This window comes from Trichomycterus rosablanca, chromosome 6 (genome assembly GCF_030014385.1).
Source record: "Trichomycterus rosablanca isolate fTriRos1 chromosome 6, fTriRos1.hap1, whole genome shotgun sequence".
NCBI classification, from domain to species: domain Eukaryota; kingdom Metazoa; phylum Chordata; class Actinopteri; order Siluriformes; family Trichomycteridae; genus Trichomycterus; species Trichomycterus rosablanca.
In genome coordinates, this window is record NC_085993.1 from 3,960,181 (window position 1) to 3,979,606 (window position 19,426).

The 19,426-nt window shown below is 39.4% G+C and overlaps 1 protein-coding gene across 1 annotated transcript in view; it reads right to left on the reverse strand.

The window, feature by feature from the left end:
- Window positions 1-1,446: 1,446 nt before the first annotated feature.
- The window catches only part of faah (fatty acid amide hydrolase), a 30,380-nt gene continuing 12,400 nt past the window's right edge, over window positions 1,447-19,426 (reverse strand). The window contains exons 4-15 of the mRNA XM_062996527.1: window positions 16,819-16,952; window positions 16,293-16,499; window positions 14,735-14,775; window positions 14,507-14,631; window positions 14,298-14,423; window positions 12,669-12,766; window positions 12,487-12,586; window positions 9,290-9,333; window positions 7,968-8,007; window positions 6,510-6,618; window positions 5,666-5,811; window positions 1,447-3,354 (exon numbers count right to left, since the gene is read on the reverse strand). Coding sequence (XP_062852597.1) covers window positions 3,217-3,354; window positions 5,666-5,811; window positions 6,510-6,618; window positions 7,968-8,007; window positions 9,290-9,333; window positions 12,487-12,586; window positions 12,669-12,766; window positions 14,298-14,423; window positions 14,507-14,631; window positions 14,735-14,775; window positions 16,293-16,499; window positions 16,819-16,952 — 1,308 coding nt within the window. The 3' untranslated portion in view covers window positions 1,447-3,216. The remainder of the gene's footprint in view (window positions 3,355-5,665; window positions 5,812-6,509; window positions 6,619-7,967; window positions 8,008-9,289; window positions 9,334-12,486; window positions 12,587-12,668; window positions 12,767-14,297; window positions 14,424-14,506; window positions 14,632-14,734; window positions 14,776-16,292; window positions 16,500-16,818; window positions 16,953-19,426) is intronic.

Sequence of the window (19,426 nt, forward strand, 5' to 3'; positions counted from 1 at the left end):
ATGTAACATTTTTCGTTTTCCCTACTGTTTTTCTCTACTGCCTTCACTTGCTTTTAATTTCGTCTATCACTTTTTCTTTTCTATAATACTTTATTTATTATGCATCTTTCTTTTCCCTTTTTTATTCCTTCTGTTTTGCTTAGTCATAACCACCATGTTCACTGTTTTCACAATATCATACATATGCTTCACTCACCCTTTCTTTATTTTTTCCATATCTTTTATTTTCGTTTGCCTTACTTAATTTCTGCTCCTTTTTCATGTTATTTTCTTCACTAAGTGGTTCTTTAAATTTTTCACATTTTTCACTTTCCCTTCACATCACATTATTTATTGTTCTTTAGTTTTATCCTAGTTTTATTACTTAACCTTAAACTATTCTTTTTTAAATCTCTACTTCTTACTTTTTTCTTCACTCTTTATTTACGTTTCCCTCCTCCTCACATTATTCATTATTTCTTTCCATATTGTTTAATCAGTACATTTCTACTTTTTTATTTTATCTTTGTTTGTTTCTTCATTTTCACAATGTTTACTCCCTTGTTTTTTATTTCTTAACCTCCCTCCCTTCCCCAGAACAGACATGTGTACAGATCTTGGGCTTTTAGCAAAAGCTTCAAATATAATTTCCAGGTCCTTTCTGTGTGAAGTTTGCATGTTCTTGCTGTGTCTGTGTGGTTTTCCTCTAGGAGCTCCATTCTTCCACAGTCCTGTCATGAATGTACGTAGCCTATATGTGTGTAAAATATGACGTTAAAATCCTAATAAAATAAATAATTAAAAAATCACAGGACTGCCTTGACACGCAGGGTATGACCCTTATTAATGTATGTAAATGTTGGACCTGAATGAACAGCATAAGAAGTCTTTGTAATTTAGATATTTTACAGAGAACAAAGACGGGAATTATTTATACAGGTGCCCTAAAACTGAAGACTTCAGGAGTTGCTCCTGTACAGGGCCAATGCTGGAGGAAAATACAGCCTTATAGAAATAGAATGCTTCATAAAACCACACGCTTCATTACAAAGGTCTCGTCAGGAACAGAAACATTAGAATAAAATCGAAGCAGGTTTTCCATTTAGGGCTCCCATTGCAGAAGAGTTAAAACATATAAATGTATATAAAGCCCAACACAAACACATATTTACATCCCGAGTGTCAGGAAATGAAAACGTCACGTATCATTAAGTCCATCTGCAGCACCTTCAAATGCTCCTCCGAAACACTGAGACCATTCTCAGCGCTGACGATGAACCTGAGAGAAAATGGGAGAGAGAAAAAAACCTGGAGAAATATTTACCAGGTCGATTTCCAATGAAGCGGTAAAGTGAGGGCCAAGTGTCATTCTGTTTAAATGACGAGATGCTTTTGCATTTCTTAATGTCACGACACATTTTCATGCAACATTACACAATACAAGAAAAATACAGAATTCAGAAGCAATTCATATGAATGATTAGAACTTTATTATAATTTAATATATAGGTGATTTTAGAGAGGTGGAAAGGTCCTATTACATTCAATCATTGCATTAATATTCAGGTATTTGTTGCATTATAACAGGTAAATCTGTAAGTTTCTGCTCCTATTCTAGCATGTCTGTACCATTATGCACAAAGAGGCCGTTTTGGTCAGGAGGAAACGTCACCACCTACACAAAGCTCTGACCTCAAACCTACTTAACATGTTTGAGATAAATTGAAACATTAATTACAAACCAAATTCCCACAGACAAACTCTAAAAAGTCATTTTCACCCTATTCACTCTCACCCGTCACTACCGCCACCCACTCTCGAATGAGAAAAGCTAAAGCTGCACACCCCTCTCCGACATGTGCGCATTCGTACCCATTCCTCTTTGCTTTCCAAGGTTATGAAGGTCCCTCTTGTTCTTGAGTATGTTCTTGCTATATTGAAAACCTGTCTAGATTTTCAATAGGATTGGGTTTAGAAGATTGGCTTGGCCATCCAAGCATTGTTACCTTCATTTTTAGAAATCAGGACTTGTCATCTGGTCAAAACATCCAGATTTATTTTAATGGTCGCTGGATTCCTCCATTTGTCCCAGTATATAGGTTCAAGCCTCACCACCGCCAAGTTGCCACTGTTGGACCCTTCCAAAACCCTTGACCCTATTCACTCTCTTCTGTCACTACCGCCACCCTAACTCTTGACTGAGGAAAGCCGAAGCTGCACTCCCTCAGATATGTCCACATTCGTACCCATTCCTCTTAGCTTCCCAAGATTATTGAGGTAGCTCTCATGTGGTCTTGCTGTGTTAAATTCCTGTCCAGATCTTCAATAAGATTGAGTATAGAGGATTGGATTGGTCATCCAAGCACTGTTACCTTCATTCTCAGAAACCAGATTATTTAGGCTTCATGTTTAGACTTTTAGATATTACTGGTAGTTCTAGGACAGTGGTAGCTCAGTTGCTATGGTACTGGACTAGTAATCAGAAGGCTGCAGGTTCAAGCCTCATTACTGCCAAGCTGGACCTGTTGAACCCTCAATTGCTCAAACATAATTTGGATGAAATGTAAATGTTCACATTTCTCTCAAACCCCCCTACTGTATTTCACTCTGGGGTTGTTCTTGGCATCAGATGATCAGTTCTTTAAACATGACTAGCTTAATTATCACCACAAAGATCCATTTTTCTTATGTATTGTGTGTATGCCAGTAATGATTATTATGAGTCCAGTCATGAGTCCAAAATCAAAATGTGTGCAAATGTGAGCGGGATATAAAAGTGGTGGAAAACTCGTCTCACATTGCTGCTGCAAAGAACTCTTGTTGAAGGAGTGTGTTTGCTAATTTTCTTCAGTACAGTGTCTTCATGTGCACCATGAAGTTTATCAAAACTGTAATACAGTGGATACGTCGATATAAGCCGCAGTTTGCATGCTGAAAGATACGCTGTGTCCTAAATCACACGTTACAGTAATTAGTTTGATTAATTTGCACTTTGTCACTATTTTGCTAAATATTGATAACATAGTAGACACATTTTCTAATCATTAATGAACACTTGGAGTTGCATTAGTTACTTGCAATATCATTTCAACCAGAGGAAGGATCAGCCTCAAACCTAACAAATACTCACACATTTGACTATAAGGATCGTTGCATTAATGAGATTATTTAAAAAATATTTTTCCCCCCATCCATACAGTACAGTGCAGATCAAGTGTGTGTGTGTGTGCATGCTTTTTATTGGTGTGTGTTGGAGAGTTTGCTCTTGGCACAGAGCTCCTCCACTTCTCTCATGAAGCGTAAACACATCTCATCCCTCCATGGTAGAGCTACACACTGCACCGCTACTGGTAAACCTACACCACCACGCACTGCCTGCAAAACACACACACACACACACACACACGGTCAAAATACTGTAGTAACATCAATATTGCCAAAACTTGTGGACACCTGATGTCTCATTCCAAAACCATAGCTTTTTTGTGGCTATAACGGCTCAGTCTTCTAGTAAGGCTTTCATCAAGATTTTGTAGTGCGTCATGTACTAATGTTGGACATGAAGACCTGGCTTGCACCTGATGTTTCAATTCACTCTAAAGTAGGGCTGCAACAATTAGTCGACATAATCGATAACGGCGACTCTAAAAATTTGTCGACGTGGAATTTCATTGTTGACGCGTCGTTATTATTGCAACGCACTAAAAGAACTGCAAGGGGGCGCAGCATCGCTTCCATGGTGCAGCGGGGAGTTTATGAAGACAGAGAGGCAAAGATAGAGAGACCGAAATTTTTAAAGTATTTCAGGAGCATTTCAGCCAAAATAACCCAAAGAAACGAGCTGAACGCAGACACTGCAGAGCAGAGTTATGGTTTCACACCAGCAACACGGTGAAACGCCAGCACCCTGCAGCCGTGATGACATTTGTGCTTTAACCAACGTAGTTAATGTTTGTTAATGCTAGAGTACTTGTCGGAAAACTTGCTAAGAGTTCGCTATTTTCAGGTTTGTTAGCTAGCTAACACATTAAGTGCAATAGTTAATCAGTCATTTATATGAGTAACGTTATATAACTTAACATTATAGCCTAACGTTACCCTGTCTCGTCTTCCATATTTTTTGCTCTCGTTAATGAGAGCATTCATTCTAAATAATAAGCCTCCTCCACTTAATGATAGCTAGTTAGCTCAGCAGATAATTCAGTTAAGATATTTAACCTGTTATGGTTTAGTTGGCATAGCCAGTACACTATTTGTAATAAACTATGATACATAGCCTTCAGTTTGTGATAATTAATACAGCTTTCTCTTTTGCTCTTTCTATTAATAGCACTAAGCAATGGTGTGTGGATGAGAAGAGGGTCATGCACCTCTCAGATGGCTGAGGTCTTCACAGACAGCATTCACATGTTTCTCAACCACGTTATAAATGTTTTTGACTTCCAGAGTGATAACTTCTAAAACATAACAGTTTCTAATGCTGTCCAAAGCTTTCTTATTTAATTGAATTGTTTTATTGTGATTGTGTATTAATGTTTCAAATACAGTATATTTAATTAAACTATCAAGCTTAAGTTTCATATTCATGTTTCATGGGTCATTATTTTAATTTGATATTGGAACTTAAATAACATAACAGAGTTTTGTTATGTTAAGGCAGAGATGGAGGGTATGACATAAATAATCGTTGACTAGTCGACTAATTGAAAAAAATAAAACATAAAAAAAATAATAATAATCGTCAGATTAGTCGACTACTAAAATAATCGTTAGTTGCAGCCCTACCCTAAAGATGTTTGTCAAGTTTGAGGTCAGGGTTCTGTGCAGGCCACTGGGGTTCATCCATATCAAACCTGTCGAAGCATGTTTTATAGACCTCACTTTGTGACGACACAGTCATGCTGTTGCCACAAAGACTAAAGTACTTTATATAATTGATTCATACATGTGTTGGCAATGGATGTGGCTAAACTGTCTAAACATATTAATTAGGAGAAGCGTCCACATACTTTTGAACTTATAACGTAGCTCTGCTGCCTTCTGGTGGTGAAATTAATGATTGCACAATACAATATTCCCTTTGGGTCCAGGGAGTTCAATTTCAATCCTTACATTTGCTTTTTGTTGAGACGTTTGGCATGTTCTTGCTTGTTTCCCCCCTGGTTTCTACACCTTTCTAAACCATGCACACAGTAAACAGACTGCTCTAAATTGCTTAATAGTAAGCAACAGGATTTGTGTTACTCTGTGATAGATTGGCTCCCTGTCCAGGGTGTATTCCTCCTTTGTGACTAGTGTTTCTGGATGGTACAGGCCCCACCGAGACCCAGATCAGGAAAAAGCAGTTAGTGAAAATGAACATTTAAATAAAATGGAACAATATTTGCAGGCAAGTGTGTGGTAGGGTGGAGAGAAAATTACCGGCACTGTTTGGGTCCATTTGTCCCCTTAGAGGGAAGGATGACCACAGTCAATTCAAGGTCATTCTGACTGATTACATGATTGACATGATTAAGCATTTGCATCCTGATGGGTGAGTTGAATTTGTCACCGGTGTGTGTATGTGTTGGACTGCATTAGATGGTGGGCAGATGGGTGGGCAGGTCAGGTAGGTGGACTTTACTTGGCTACTTTAATCCCTCTTAGTGCCTCCCTTTGTTTTTTTATTTCTCATTAAAACATTTACCTTGACGAAGACTTTGTCCCAGATGTCTCCGAAGTTTCCTTTGTAGTGATCGAGCTGTTCTTCATCCTCGACTGTGACCTCAGTCACAGGGACGGATCCCACTGGAAAGTTCAGCACATTGTACAGAGCTGTACAACTCAGAGCACCTACAACAACAAAACACACACGTTCCATCAGCAATGAGCTCAAACCACACAGCATTTACCGCAGAATATGAAAATAACTAAACTAATATTCAGTCATTATTATACCAAAACGTGAACACTATGATCAAAAGTATGTGGACACCCATAATTCACTTTAGGTGTTTTAACCACACCCATTGCTAAAAGGTGTATAAAGGTAAAGATCTCATAATAAATGATAATCTTCCAACTTTGTGGCAAGATCTGTGAAAAGGTCCACAAAGTGAGCTGCATAAAGCTGTTGTTTGATGAGTTTAGTGTGGAGAAACTGCAATAGCAACCCAACTCGAATGCCTGTTAGAAGCCGAGTATTTTCATCCAACTTACTCCATGATCCTAGAAATAATTCGTGAACTGAATGCACAAATTTCCACTGACACACTCACATTAATACCCATGTCCAACAAGCTTAAGATCAGGTATCCAGTATAGTAGGATACCTAAGTTCAGTTCTTGACCATTATAAAAAACAAAATGTATTGAAATAGAGTGACCTCTATATGATCTTTTCAGGGCAAAGTTGGAAGCATGTCATTTCCTTTATATAATTATAGTATTACACTTTTCAGCAATTGTTGTGGCTGAAACACATAAATTAAAAAATAAGAAAAGGTGTCTTAATACAAGTCCATATATAGTAGTTACTGGTGACACATTACTATTAAGTTTTCCAGTGTAGTTGTGGTTGTAAGCTGGTCCCAGCATGGGGTAGAGCAGCACGTCCAGTTCCAGCTTCTTCCATTCAGCTATCATCTCACTGGTATAATCCTACACACATAACATAGAGATTAACGATTACAAAATATACACTATTTGGCCAAATATGTGTGGAATATCTTAAGTAAAAACAAGCATTAATATGGACCTCCTCTCTGCCCCTTTGCAGCGATATATGCATGATTTCTTGAAAGGCTTTCCAAATTTTAGATTTTGGACTGTGTCTATAGAAGTTAGTGGAATTTAGTGCAATTACAGGCTCCTGGCAACCACACCCAACCCCTGTTTTTAGAGAGGTGGGAAAAAAGGAATCCAGCATCAACAGATGATAATCGCCCAAACCTTATCAAACTAACCATACTTGATAAGTGAGGTGCAATAAAAATCACGCCTGTACTCAACACAGTCTGCGCTCACATTGGATCTGACGCTAGTTTTCAATGTACTAAAGTTGTAGCTCATCACACACATTGCTTCTGATACTTTATGATTTTTGGGACCTGGTGGGGGTGAACCACAGGTTTTAAAGTCTATGTGACAGATTCAGGTGTCTGATTATCCCTAGATTAGCTCTGGATCATGTGTATAAAGAAATCTATCTGTACATGCGGTTTCAAGAAAACCAAATTCAGCAGGATAAATATGGACATGGCAACCAGCAAGCAAGACAAGCGTGGCTGATTTAAATTAGTTTTTAAGAGTCAGAAGAAATTACCCTTAAAACCAGCTAATGCTAATTACACTAAGCCCGATAAATCGTACCAAAAATACACTATTTGGCTAGAATATGCGGGCATCCTCTCTTTTCCTTTGCAGCAACTATTAATACAGTAATCCCTCGCTATATCGCGCTTCGACTTTCGCGGCTTCACTCTATCGCGGATTTTATATGCAAACATATCTAAATATAAATCGTGGATTTTTCGCTGGTTCGTGGATTTCTGCGGACAAGGAGTCTTTTTATTTCTGATACATGCTTCCTCAGTTGATTTGCCCAGTTGATTTCATACACGGGACGCTATTGGCGGATGGCTGAGAAGCTACCCAATCAGAGCATGCGGTTAAGTATCCTGGGTGCTGATTGGCTCAGCGAAGGAGAGACGCATTAGATTCCGCCAGAGCCGTAGATAGATTCTCTACCGCTCTGTGCTGTATAACTGTGCGGGAAATGTTTATAAGAGTGTGGGAGGGTTTATAAGGGCTTAAAATATATAAAAATAACCAATACAAACACATGGTTTTTTCTACATGGTGGTGGAATCCAGAGTCAAAATTAACTAAAATTATAAAGTGAGCTGCACTTCTTTACCAATTTCTTTACTCTTTTTTATGATGAGCTCCAAAATGTGAGGGTTAGAGACTCAGTAGGCATATTGCCATGTACATGGTGTGTAAATTACCTCAACATCTTTGTGCTGTTTCCACAGATCTCCAACAGAGCTGCAAAGCAAAGGATACAGTATCATTTGTCTTCTGTAATATATGGAAATCAGACCTAAACTTGTGTATGAAGTTCTAAGATCTATAAGAAACAATTTTATAGATAATATTTTCTGATAACATTAGATAACATTTTGTATTTGCTCTGTATCTGTTTTAAGCAGGACATCTGTAACAAATACAGATAGCAGCAACAAATAAACCTTATTACCAGATGAACAAAACATCTGTGTACGTGTCTGTAACTGTAAATGTTAAAAACTGCATATGTTTTAATAGAGTTTTTCTTTTCTTAATAATGTCTATCATTTAAATTTCCAGTGTTTTGAACTTGACCAGGTTTGGTTCGGAAAAGATGGAACAAAAAGCACTTAATGCAGTGTCCCAATATTTAGAAAATCCCTCAGAGCTTTTCATCTATATGACATGACAAATCTTTAACATGTCGGGTGGCGCAGATCTGTTATGCTGGCCCAACACCGCTGGGTTTGAATCTCAGTGGTGCTCAGCTGGGCTTGGCGTCTATACAGACATGATTCGCCGCGTAATGTGATGGATTTCTGCCCTGTCCAGGGTGTTCCTGCCTTGTGCCCAGTTTGCCATGCAGTAACCCTGAGCAGAATAAAGTGGTTGATAAAAATGAAATCAGATTAATAACCAATAAACAGATAAAATATGCACCAACAAAGAAACCTACACTAAACTTGTATGTATAAATGTATGTGACACATGACAATGTATGTATAGATGTATAAAAAATAATATAAGGTAAATGATATGCTTTTAACATTGTGGAAACAGTTTGGGGAAGTCCCCCTTCTCTTTCAGCTTGATGCCCCCGAGCACAAAGCAAGCTCTATAGAGGCCTGGTTTGACTAGCTGCATGCAAAGCAGCTCCAGTTGCCAACACAGAGACCTGGTCTCAACCCAACTCAACACTTTTGGGATTAATTAAACCTGGATTGTGAGCCAGGTCTTTGCTTCCAACATCAGGGTCTGACCTGACTGAGTCTACTCAATGAAGGTGCACAGATTCAGCTCTGCTTTTGATATGCACCTCGGAGCACTTTATCAACATAAAAGTGCTGTAAAGGTTGATAATCATTTATGGATTACAATTCCTCTATTGGGCTAAAGCTGTGTTATAACTTGTGTTCCAATCCCTGCATAGATATCACATCATAAACAGGCTGTAAAGTCACATAAGAGTTGTAAAGGAAAGTGGATTAATAAAAAATGCTTTTTACAGGTGAAACTGAGGTCATGTAACAAACACACTCACCTGACTCCGCAGGTCGCCCATGCAGCTGAGGACATACGTGGATACTGAGAGGGAAAGAAGGATGTCTAATTCTTTGTTGCATGAAATATTTAAGGTTTAGAATTACTGGCACATTTGAGGAAAATTCTTATAAACATACTGAGAGTGACAGCTGGCTTATCTTGTATCTTCCTCATCGTTAGTTTAACTGTGTGTTCTGTAAATTTTTGGTGCACCTGTCCAGGGACAACTTATGGTGTCGAACTATGCCGACGGGAATGTTTCATTAAAGTTAATTTGGTCCCTGAGACCAAGCTTCTTCTTGATGAGGCAATGATTGCCAAGTCAGAATGTACCATGGTAATAGACTGCTACCCAAAAGACTGAATGCTGTAACACTAATTACCCTAAGCCTGATAAATCATACAAAATATACACTATTTGGCCAGAATATGCGGGCATCCTCTCTTTTCCTTTGCAGCAACTATTAATAATTTAATTTGGACTGTGTCTGTGGAGGCTGGAACTGGCAACCAACATAACTGTGGCTGATTTACACTTGTTCTGAAAACTCATGATGCATTTTGTTGTGCTCTAAAAGATCTCAGTTTGTTTTTAATTAAATTACTAAGATTTAGGGCTGCCACTAACGACTATTTTTCTATCGATTAATCTATAGACTATTTTAACGATTGATCGATTAATCTAACGATTAATTTTTCATCAAAAATGTCATTCAGAATCTCATTTAAGCTTCTTTTATTTTAACAACAAACTGTATGACATAATAATATGGCACAAAACTAAATGTAAACAGGGTTTATGTCCATATTATCAAATTCTCAAGTGCTCCATATCAAACAAAGTGAAACGTGTTTATGGTGTTCCGTACACAAAGCAAAGTGCTTAAACTTATAGCAGAAATAAAATAGTGAGAGGTGGGCACGTCTCATTAAGTCCAACGTACAGTAAAGACAGAATGAGCCCAGATTCTATCCTGCACATTCACTCAAAACTTACTTCACATTCTAAGTGATGTAAACACAGTGGTAAGTGTTTCACATGAGAAGTTTTTTGAGCTTTGATCGCTGCGGCTACCGCAAAAATCACGAGCTCAAAGCAGCAAGTGCGCAGCTCGTGTGAATGCGCCCTAACTGTACTCGCTAAGTAATACGGTATTCCAAGATCTCTGCAATTAAGAAGCGTAATTAAAAAATAGCAATAAACATGCGCCCTAACTGAACTCACTAAGAAATACGGTATTCTAGGATCTCCGCGATTAAGAAGCGTAATGAAACAATATATACGTGCAACACTGCGCTAGTGCTGCTGTGGTACCATCAAAGCTCTGCACAGTGAACAAACCATATTGTTGTGTTTTAAGTATCACCAAACTTTTGATCATTTGGGTCATGGAAAACTTTTAGCTTTGAAAGCTCTACAATCGTCCTGACTGCTGCAGACGGCATTTTTTAAGACTGCGCTTAATGCTGCCAACCAGTGACTGGACCAGATACGACTGAGGTCCTGCACGCAGCAAGTAGTGCTGAGGGAATCATATGAGAACTTATATGAATGGAATCATTGTAGAAATTAAAAAGGATCATTTATAAACATAGTTTTAAAAACGATGCATCGTCTTAAAATAATGAAAATTGAAAATGCATCTTGAAAATGCGTCTTGAAAATGCGTCGACCAATCGTGGCAGCCTTACTAAGATTATAGACGTTAGACGGTGTTTATCCACCAAAAAATAATATCTCTATTATTATTATTAGAGATGCATGAGTACCGATACTAGTATCGGGTATTAGCCCGATACCGCGCTCATTAACTCGTACTCGTACTCGCAAACGAGGCTCCGATACTAAACATCCGATACCTTGTGCCTAGTGCATGTTGCTACGTTAACGCAGGGATTTTCAACCTGTGGGGCGCGAGTGCTTGTCTAGGGGGGCGCAAGTGCCTGACGAGGGTGTGTGTGTGTGTGTGTGTGTGTGAGAGAGTGTGTGTGTGTGACATTACGAGATTTTTTTACTTCTAAAACTAAAGTAATTCATTTTTCACCCACGGGGGACAGACTGAATTATTCTCACTGACCACGCTCACACGCACATTTAATGTTATTTAGTTCCGTTTGAAAAAAAAACTTCAAAATAGAGCTAACAGCGAAGATAAACCGGTTACAAAAGCAGCGGCCGCTGTTATAGGACGTGTGTGTGTCTTTAATACTCTGTTCACAGTGTCGATACAAGTGATTCAGGAGTCGACTCATTTTAAGAGCAGTTTCTTTTCTCAGTCATCTCTCCGTGTTTACTGTTATAATGAATGTTGCGGTTGTAAATAAACACCAAATACTACAGAACATTCTGTGTGACTCGCGTACATTATAAAGCTCAGGCTTAATTATACTGGTTATTACCACAGAGCGGGAGCCGACTCAGAGTCGTTTACGATTTACCGAGGTGAACCACGAATGTACTGTATGTGCTGATAGAATCGGCTCAGATGGGATCGGACTGTATTATCCTTTTAAAGTAAATATTTCAATCAGCAGAATCGCATCGTATGTATGATGTGCACAACGTTAATTACGTGCGTTTATTAATGAACGTTAACGTTAGCTTGTCAGAAGCTTTCTCAATGATGGCTGTGTGGTGTTTTTTTTTTTTACAATTAGTGATGGCAACCCAAGCAACTGTTCCACTGCACTATTTTACACTAAAAACTACACTATTCCACAATGCTCCAGATTGCATCATTCTAAATAGGTATCGGTATCGGCGAGTACAAAAATACATGTACTTGTACTCGGTTGGGAAAAAATGGTATCGATGCATCCCTAATTATTATAATATCTCTATTATTATTATTGACAAGGCAGCATTTGGGCTGATTAGAAACCAGGCATACAGCTGCATTTTAAATCAGTTGCAGTGGTCTGATGACATGTGAACATTTTATGGTGATTTAATGGTAGAGAGCAAAATATTTTCTTCCACCAATCTTAACAGCAACTATGTGAAATCTTCCCAAACAATGGCAACAGCTTTTATAATGAACCCAGCATTAATGTCTATAACTTAATTTCTATATTTAAATACAGTGTTTATGGAAGTATATTTTTCACTCATCAATATTATGTGTTTGTCACTATCAAAGTGCCAGTAATGCTAAATCTTACTGTACGCTGGAATTTAAAGTTAGCTGAACTCACGATGGGTCTGAGCAGAAGTGACATGAACTTCCTCTGTAGAAGTGGAGATGCACACAGTAAGTACTGATGCCGTAAACTCGGATCAACAGGACCGTTCTTACTGAAACACACAGGTTACAGGTTTAGAACGAGGGACTGACGGCATGAAACACTGACAACTGATGAATAAAGATCTGACTCACAAGTAACTGAGAAGTGTAGCACCTCCATCTGCTAGACTTCCCTTCAACATATACTCATTCATAGCATTAAGCACACGCGGCGGTGTGAACGGAATCAGCTACAACAGAGAGAGAGAAACAATCACACAGGAAATGGTACGAGCTTTACTGCTCATCAATAAATGATTTCGGATTATTACACATGGTGCTCCAGTGGTGCAGCAGGTTTAAATCTCATACCCCTTTTCCACCAAAAAAACCATGGTTCTTGAACCGGTTCTGTTCAGGTTTCTCTGAACCTTGGTGTTCTGTAGAGAACCGACACGCGTTTCCACCAGTTTTTGAGAACCAAGCAGAGTCATCAGCGGTGGGTGTTACTTACTAAGAGTTAAGAGAAGTAATAACATGGCGGAGTGTGTAGATTATGTGCGAGCATTTGTGCTGCTGTTACAGATGTTTGTTTTTATGTAAAAAGCAGCTATCTAACTATCGGTGATAAGAACACGTGACTTGTTTGTCTCAGTTGTTGTTTTCTTTAGTTTATTGACGTGAGAGGAGTTTTGCGCTTCGCTTTCACCGCGACTCTCGGCGCAAATAGCCGATTTGCTCAGCACTCGACTCGAGCGGTGAAACGTCATTAAAGTTCCACAACATGAACATTAATCTGTGTGAAGTAAACATCAAATCCACTCTAAAATACCACGTGTATCTGTGTTTAACTGTATTCACTTCATGTGTGGTGTTGCTGCAGCTCGGGGAGTTGAAAAAGCTTCATGCTTTATTTTTCACGTTAAGCGAGTTTCGTTCTGTCCGGGTCACTTATATCACGTAATATCACACAGTTCACCTTTTTAAAGGCGCTTTTAAAATATCAGCGGCAAACTAGCTCAAAATGTGATCAGGTGAAGTTTAAAAGATAAAAATGCAGCATTAAGCTCCATATGAGACTCCAGCAGACGGCATTGTTGCTAACGCGCTATGCTGTACAACATGACGCGCCCACTGACGGACGTAACGGTTCGGGCTGAAAAACCGAGTATTCTGTGGTGCCAGATTGGCCCGCTAGTTCACTGTCTGGAACCTCTGTTTTCCGGTGGAAACACGCGGAACCGGTTCAAAATCAAGTTCGGGAACCGGAACGGGCTCCGTGCCGCGTCGGTGGAAAAGGGGTATCAGTGGTCCCTAGATCTCTGTATGTCTGGCGGATGGCTGAACAGCATAGCCATTGGGAGGTGCACTTTTTCCATCAGTGCACTCTTAGTGCCTGTCACAAGCCTGGATGCTTGTGCCCAAAAGGGCAGTTGTAGCCTAGCAGTTAAGGTACTAGACTAGTAATCAGAAGGTCACTGGTTCAAGCCCCATCACTGCCAGGTTGCTGCTGTTGGTCCCTTGAGCAAGGCCCTTAACCCTCAATTGCTCAGAACGTATAATGTCACTCTACTTTAAGTTGCTTTGGATAAAGGTGTCTGCTAAATGCCGAAAATGTAAATGTAATTGGATGCAAATAGGGTTTGGCAGAGTTGCCAGGTTTAAAGTATTTTTGGCAGAATTGGCTTGTTATGGTCCAAGCCAAATCAGGTACATGCTGTGGCAACCTGCTGAATTGATTATTTTTCATGTTTAAAGTTTAAACTCCCGGAGCTCTGATACCGTGTGCCCCGCTCGTTCCAGAAGTTCCTTGGTTTCTAGTAGAGCTCTGCTCATGCTAGGAGATGGCATCAGGTATCCATCGTTCTCACAGTAACCAATCCTCAGCCTCTTCGAGCTCTCGTAGATCTGTTCCAACAACAAAAAAATGTTAATTTGACTTCATCCTGAAGCACATCATCTTCGGTGCTGGAGTGGAACGTGTGCAGTACCTGTTGGTTGAACGGTATTGGAGGAACTGTAGAGTCCAGAGAGAACATGTCATCGGTCAGTAAAGCTCTCATACACAGAGCCAGACTCTCCACATCTCTTGCAATCGGACCAATAGACGAAAGAACTGTAAATAAATATAAATATATTTATCCCACAGAGACGATGATATTTTGTCCCTTGAAAAATCAATAAGGTATTGGTATTTTCTGACTGCTGTTTTTTTTTACCTGACTTTATACCTTTAACACACGAGGTAATTCCACGCAAGCTACGTGAAAAAGAGAGAGAAGAAATTAGTTCTAAAAAGTTTACAAGCTTACGTCAGAAACCTTTAGCACTCGCTTCCTCTCACACGTGTCAAGCCATGGACCGCTTATTTTTACCCTCCAGCGGTGAATTTGTACAAAGAGCTTTAACAACCCCATCTGCATCTCGGGCAAACTCACATGGGGTCCCGTGTCAAGGGTTGAAAATCACTGTCCTTGGAGTTTAAGTTGAACACTGCTGGGGGTTCATAAGAAACTTAATCTCTGCCGAACTGACTGTTTACTCTTAATGATTTAATGATTTAATATTTCACATTTTAACTACATTTTCTGTTGTTTATCCCAAGGTGTTTTTTCACAGAAACCTCCCACCTGAGGACTGCAAGTCAAGACTGCTGTGCCAATAATGCTGCCCCTGCTAGATGTGACGGAAACCTGGCGTGTTGCACCAAGAATGTCCAGATCTCACTATGGACTTTTTTACCGACTGGACTGAATAATGAAGAACTCCATTTGCTTTATTTTTTAATTGTTTATTCTTGTTGCTAGTTACAGTAATCCCTCCTCGATCGCGGGGGTTGCGTTCCAGAACCCTCCGCGAAAGGTGAAAATCCGCAAAGTAAAAACGTGTTTATATGGTTATTTTTATAACCCGATTCCATCGGCTGTAGCATTTAGCATCTTGTCATTAAAACCAATGGATTGAGGTAGCACAGCACGCTAACATGTCAATATAACATCTCTCTTCATGTAACGATAACGGTTACATTTCCTGACAAGCCCGAACTTGCAAATAAAAACACTCGGTACAAGTTTATACAAGTTAAAAATCAGTAATATTTTATTTACGTTGGAAAAGAACTCCATTCGTTTGTCAGTACCTTCAGCCATGTTTATTTTTCTGCGAGAGAGGAGCACCTGACCCGCAATGAATTCTGGGATTGTCTTGATCACTAAGGCAGCGTCGGATGCTCACTCATTTTTGAGTGAAAATAACGTTGAAACGTTAAGAAGTGAGGATTTTAAGGCATCTAGGATTTGGAACAGCATCCTAATCGGGAGCGCAATGACGTAAAATGCATCTATGTACAGAGAGAGAGCTAGCTTGTCTGCAGAAATCCGTGAACCAGCGAAAAATACGTGATTTATATTTAGACATGCTTGCAAATAAAATCCGCGATAGAGTGAAGCCGCAAAAGTCGAAGCGCGATATAGCGAGGGATTACTGTATAACTTTTGGTTTAAATTAATTTTGTGTATGTATGATTTCTTATTCATTCATTATTATTATCATCCAGGCCACCCAAGAAGGATGGGGGTCCCTGCTGAGCCTGGTTCCTCTCAAGGTTTCTTATTGTAATTGTAAGGGAGTTCTTCTTCTTGCCACTGTCACCCTCGGCTTGCTCAATCAGTCCTGGATTCTGTAAAGTTGCTTTGAGACTATGTTTATTGTACAAATACAAATAAATTTGACCTGATCTATAGCTCTTGCTATTGTTCTTAAGTAGGAATAAAATACCTTATCCTGTTGTTTGTAGGTTTAAAGCCACAGATGCCACAGAAGGACGCCGGGATGCGAATGCTTCCACCAATGTCGGTTCCCAAACCCAGAATGGAGCCACCTCCTCCGATCAGAGCACCTTCACCTCCTGAGGAACCTCCACAAGTCTTCTCCAGGTTACAGGGGTTTAATGTTGTACCGTAGATTGGGTTGCTGCATTCATAACTACAATACACACCCAATACAATACACACTTAAAGATTTGCTAGCACTTTCTAACACAGTTACCACCCCCAGTTAGGCCAAAAACTTTTATTATGATCTTAATCCAGGAATACACATTGTCTCTGTGCGCAGTGAAGGTCTAGGATTGTGGTCGTTTGCCTACTACCCAAAGCACCAACATTTCTCAACTAACCTGTGAGACAAATATTGCTTTATCATGCAGCTTCTGGAGAAGATTGCAAGTTTTGCAATTAAGATAATGTAATTCAGGGGCTGAATAAGTTTTTAAGGCATAGTTTATTTGTAGGGTGTTTCTTACTTGAGGAGACCCTGTGGGACGTTGGTTTTAATAAAGGGGATCGCGCCCTGTCTCTTCAGTACGGTCACCACCACGCTGTCCATCGCGGCAGGGGCATCCAGCTTTGATAAAACACCGCAGGTAGAGTCATATCCCTACACACACACACACACACACACACACTTGAGTAAGTCAGCTATTATCCAGCTGAAAGAAAAATTAATTTCTCTTAATTAAGACTCTTCTTAAAAATAAGACAATGATTATCCATGTTATTTAATCAGTTAACTTCTCAGGCTGTGATGTTTCCTCAGAAGTACATCTGTGAGCAGCACCTTTGTGTACAAAGCAAAACACACTAGTTTGGTATGGAGGAACTCCAGTGGACTCCAGTCACAAAGCCCTGACTCAACCCCATTCAGCAGATGCTGTTATCTAAAGTGACTTATGGTTGTGCATACAATTCAGACAATTGAGGGTTAAGGGCCTTGCTCAAGTGCCCAAAAGTGGCAACCTGGCATATTTGGTGCTTCAACCAGCAAACTTCTGATTTGTATTCCAGAACTTTAACCTCTGATCTACCACTGACCTCTAAATGCTATTTTAACCAAAGGCACAGACTCCTAGATCCACAAAGAGGGAACCCGAATTATTGCAGATATTTCAGGTTATCATTAGAAAAAAGTCTGAATTTCTTTATTCTGATAATGATCAGATCATTTTTTTAGGTCACACCGATCAGTAAGTACTGAAATAAAAGTGCAAGCTGGCTTGACAAATGACCTTTATGACATTTAGCGACCACAACACATCTTGCCCGCATTGGTAAGGTCCTTTCTCAGTTGCCCAACAGTGGTGACTTGCTACTGGTTGGGCTTGAACCAGCAATCTTCTAACCTTTAGTCCAGAGATTTTACCTTTGAGCTCTTGCCTAAAGATAATCTTTAGCAAAAACATTTAGCGGATGCTATAATCAAAGCATTTGTGACCAAATAAATCAAAGCATTTTAGACCAAATAAAATGCAAGCAATTAAGGACCTTGCTCAGGGGCCCTACAGTGGTAACATGGCAGAGGTAGGGCTTGAAACAGTGACTTCCTGATGTAAAGTTCAGTAGATTAAGTGCTAAGCTTCCCCAACTTTTCTCTTTCTTTTAAAGTTAAAAAATGATTACTGACAACAGTAGTAATACTCACCTCAGTAAATGGTACATGGTAAATGTGGTTAGACTAATAGCTTTTTTACTGTATCAGCACTAGAAATCTGTTCTGCACTAACAACTGATCCTATCAAGATAAAACCCTAAACGGATGCCAGGCGCCTCTATCATTTTTAGTGCTGCGTTAATCTTTGTTTTCTCTTTTATCTCTTGCCGACTTCTTTAGTGCAAGTTTTTCAAGAGTCTTTATTATCATTTTTGCCGTGTACAAGTACATAGTACATATATTGTACAAAACAGTACAATAAATACAACAGACATTGTCTTATCTATAAAAAAAAGAAAGTGAGTGGGCGGGGCCGAAGGCAAGTGTAGTGTTTGCCTGAGTAAATATTAAGTGAGGAAAAACACCCTGATATACAAGGAGCAGTGTAGGGTTTAAATAGCAGCTGCAGGACTGTATGGGTGTGTGTGTGGGTGTGTGTGTGGGTGTTTGTGTAAGTTTGTGTGTGGGTGTAAAAGTGTGTGTATGAAAGTATGTATGTGAGTTTGTGAGTGAGCGTGTATGAGTATAAGTTTGTATGTGTGTGTGTGTGTGTGTTAGTGTGAGTGTATGTATGTGAGTGTGTGAGTGAGCATGTATGAGTATAAGTTTGTATATGTGTGTGTGTGTGTGTGTGTGTGTGTGTGTATGTGTGTGTTAGTGTATGTATGTGAGTGTGTGAGTAAGTTTGTGTATGTTAGTGTGTGAGTATATATGTGAGTTTGTGAGTGTATGAGTGTGCAAATATGTGTAAGTATGTGAGTTTGTGAGTGAGTATGTGTGTATGTGTTAGTGTGAGTGTATGTATGTGTGTGTGAGTGTGTAAGTTTGTGTATGTTAGTGTGTGTGTATGTTAGTGTGAGTGTATGTATGTGAATTTGTATGTGTGAGTGTATGTATGTAAGTTTGTGAGTGTATGTGTATGAGTGTGTAAATACAGTGTGTGTGTATGTGAGTTTGAGAGTGTGTGTGTGTATCTTAGTGTGTGTGTATTTTTGTGAGTGTGTGTGTGTGTGCGCTTTTTCCTAAAGTGCTGATTCATTATTTCCTTCTGATCACTATATAAACAAATACACCCTTTACACTTGAGTGCACTGGATTTAAATTAAACAGACCGTGAAATGCGTAAACACTGTTAATGTACTGTGTATTAAAACAAGCAGTCGTTACTAATTTAGTTACACGTCCGGGCTCCAGTTCCTTTATGCTAGATGCTTTTAAAGCCCAAAGTTTGTAACCATTAATAAGAGGAACCAGTTCATTGGAAAAGACAGTTATGCATGGACGAGCTAAAGGTAAATAAGGAAGAGGACGGCCGGTAGCACGATAGATGGAAAATAAGAAAACAGGAAAACCTCACAAGACCAAATTCGAGTTCTGCAGCCTGATACTGTAGTGCATATACACCGATCAGGAATAACATTATG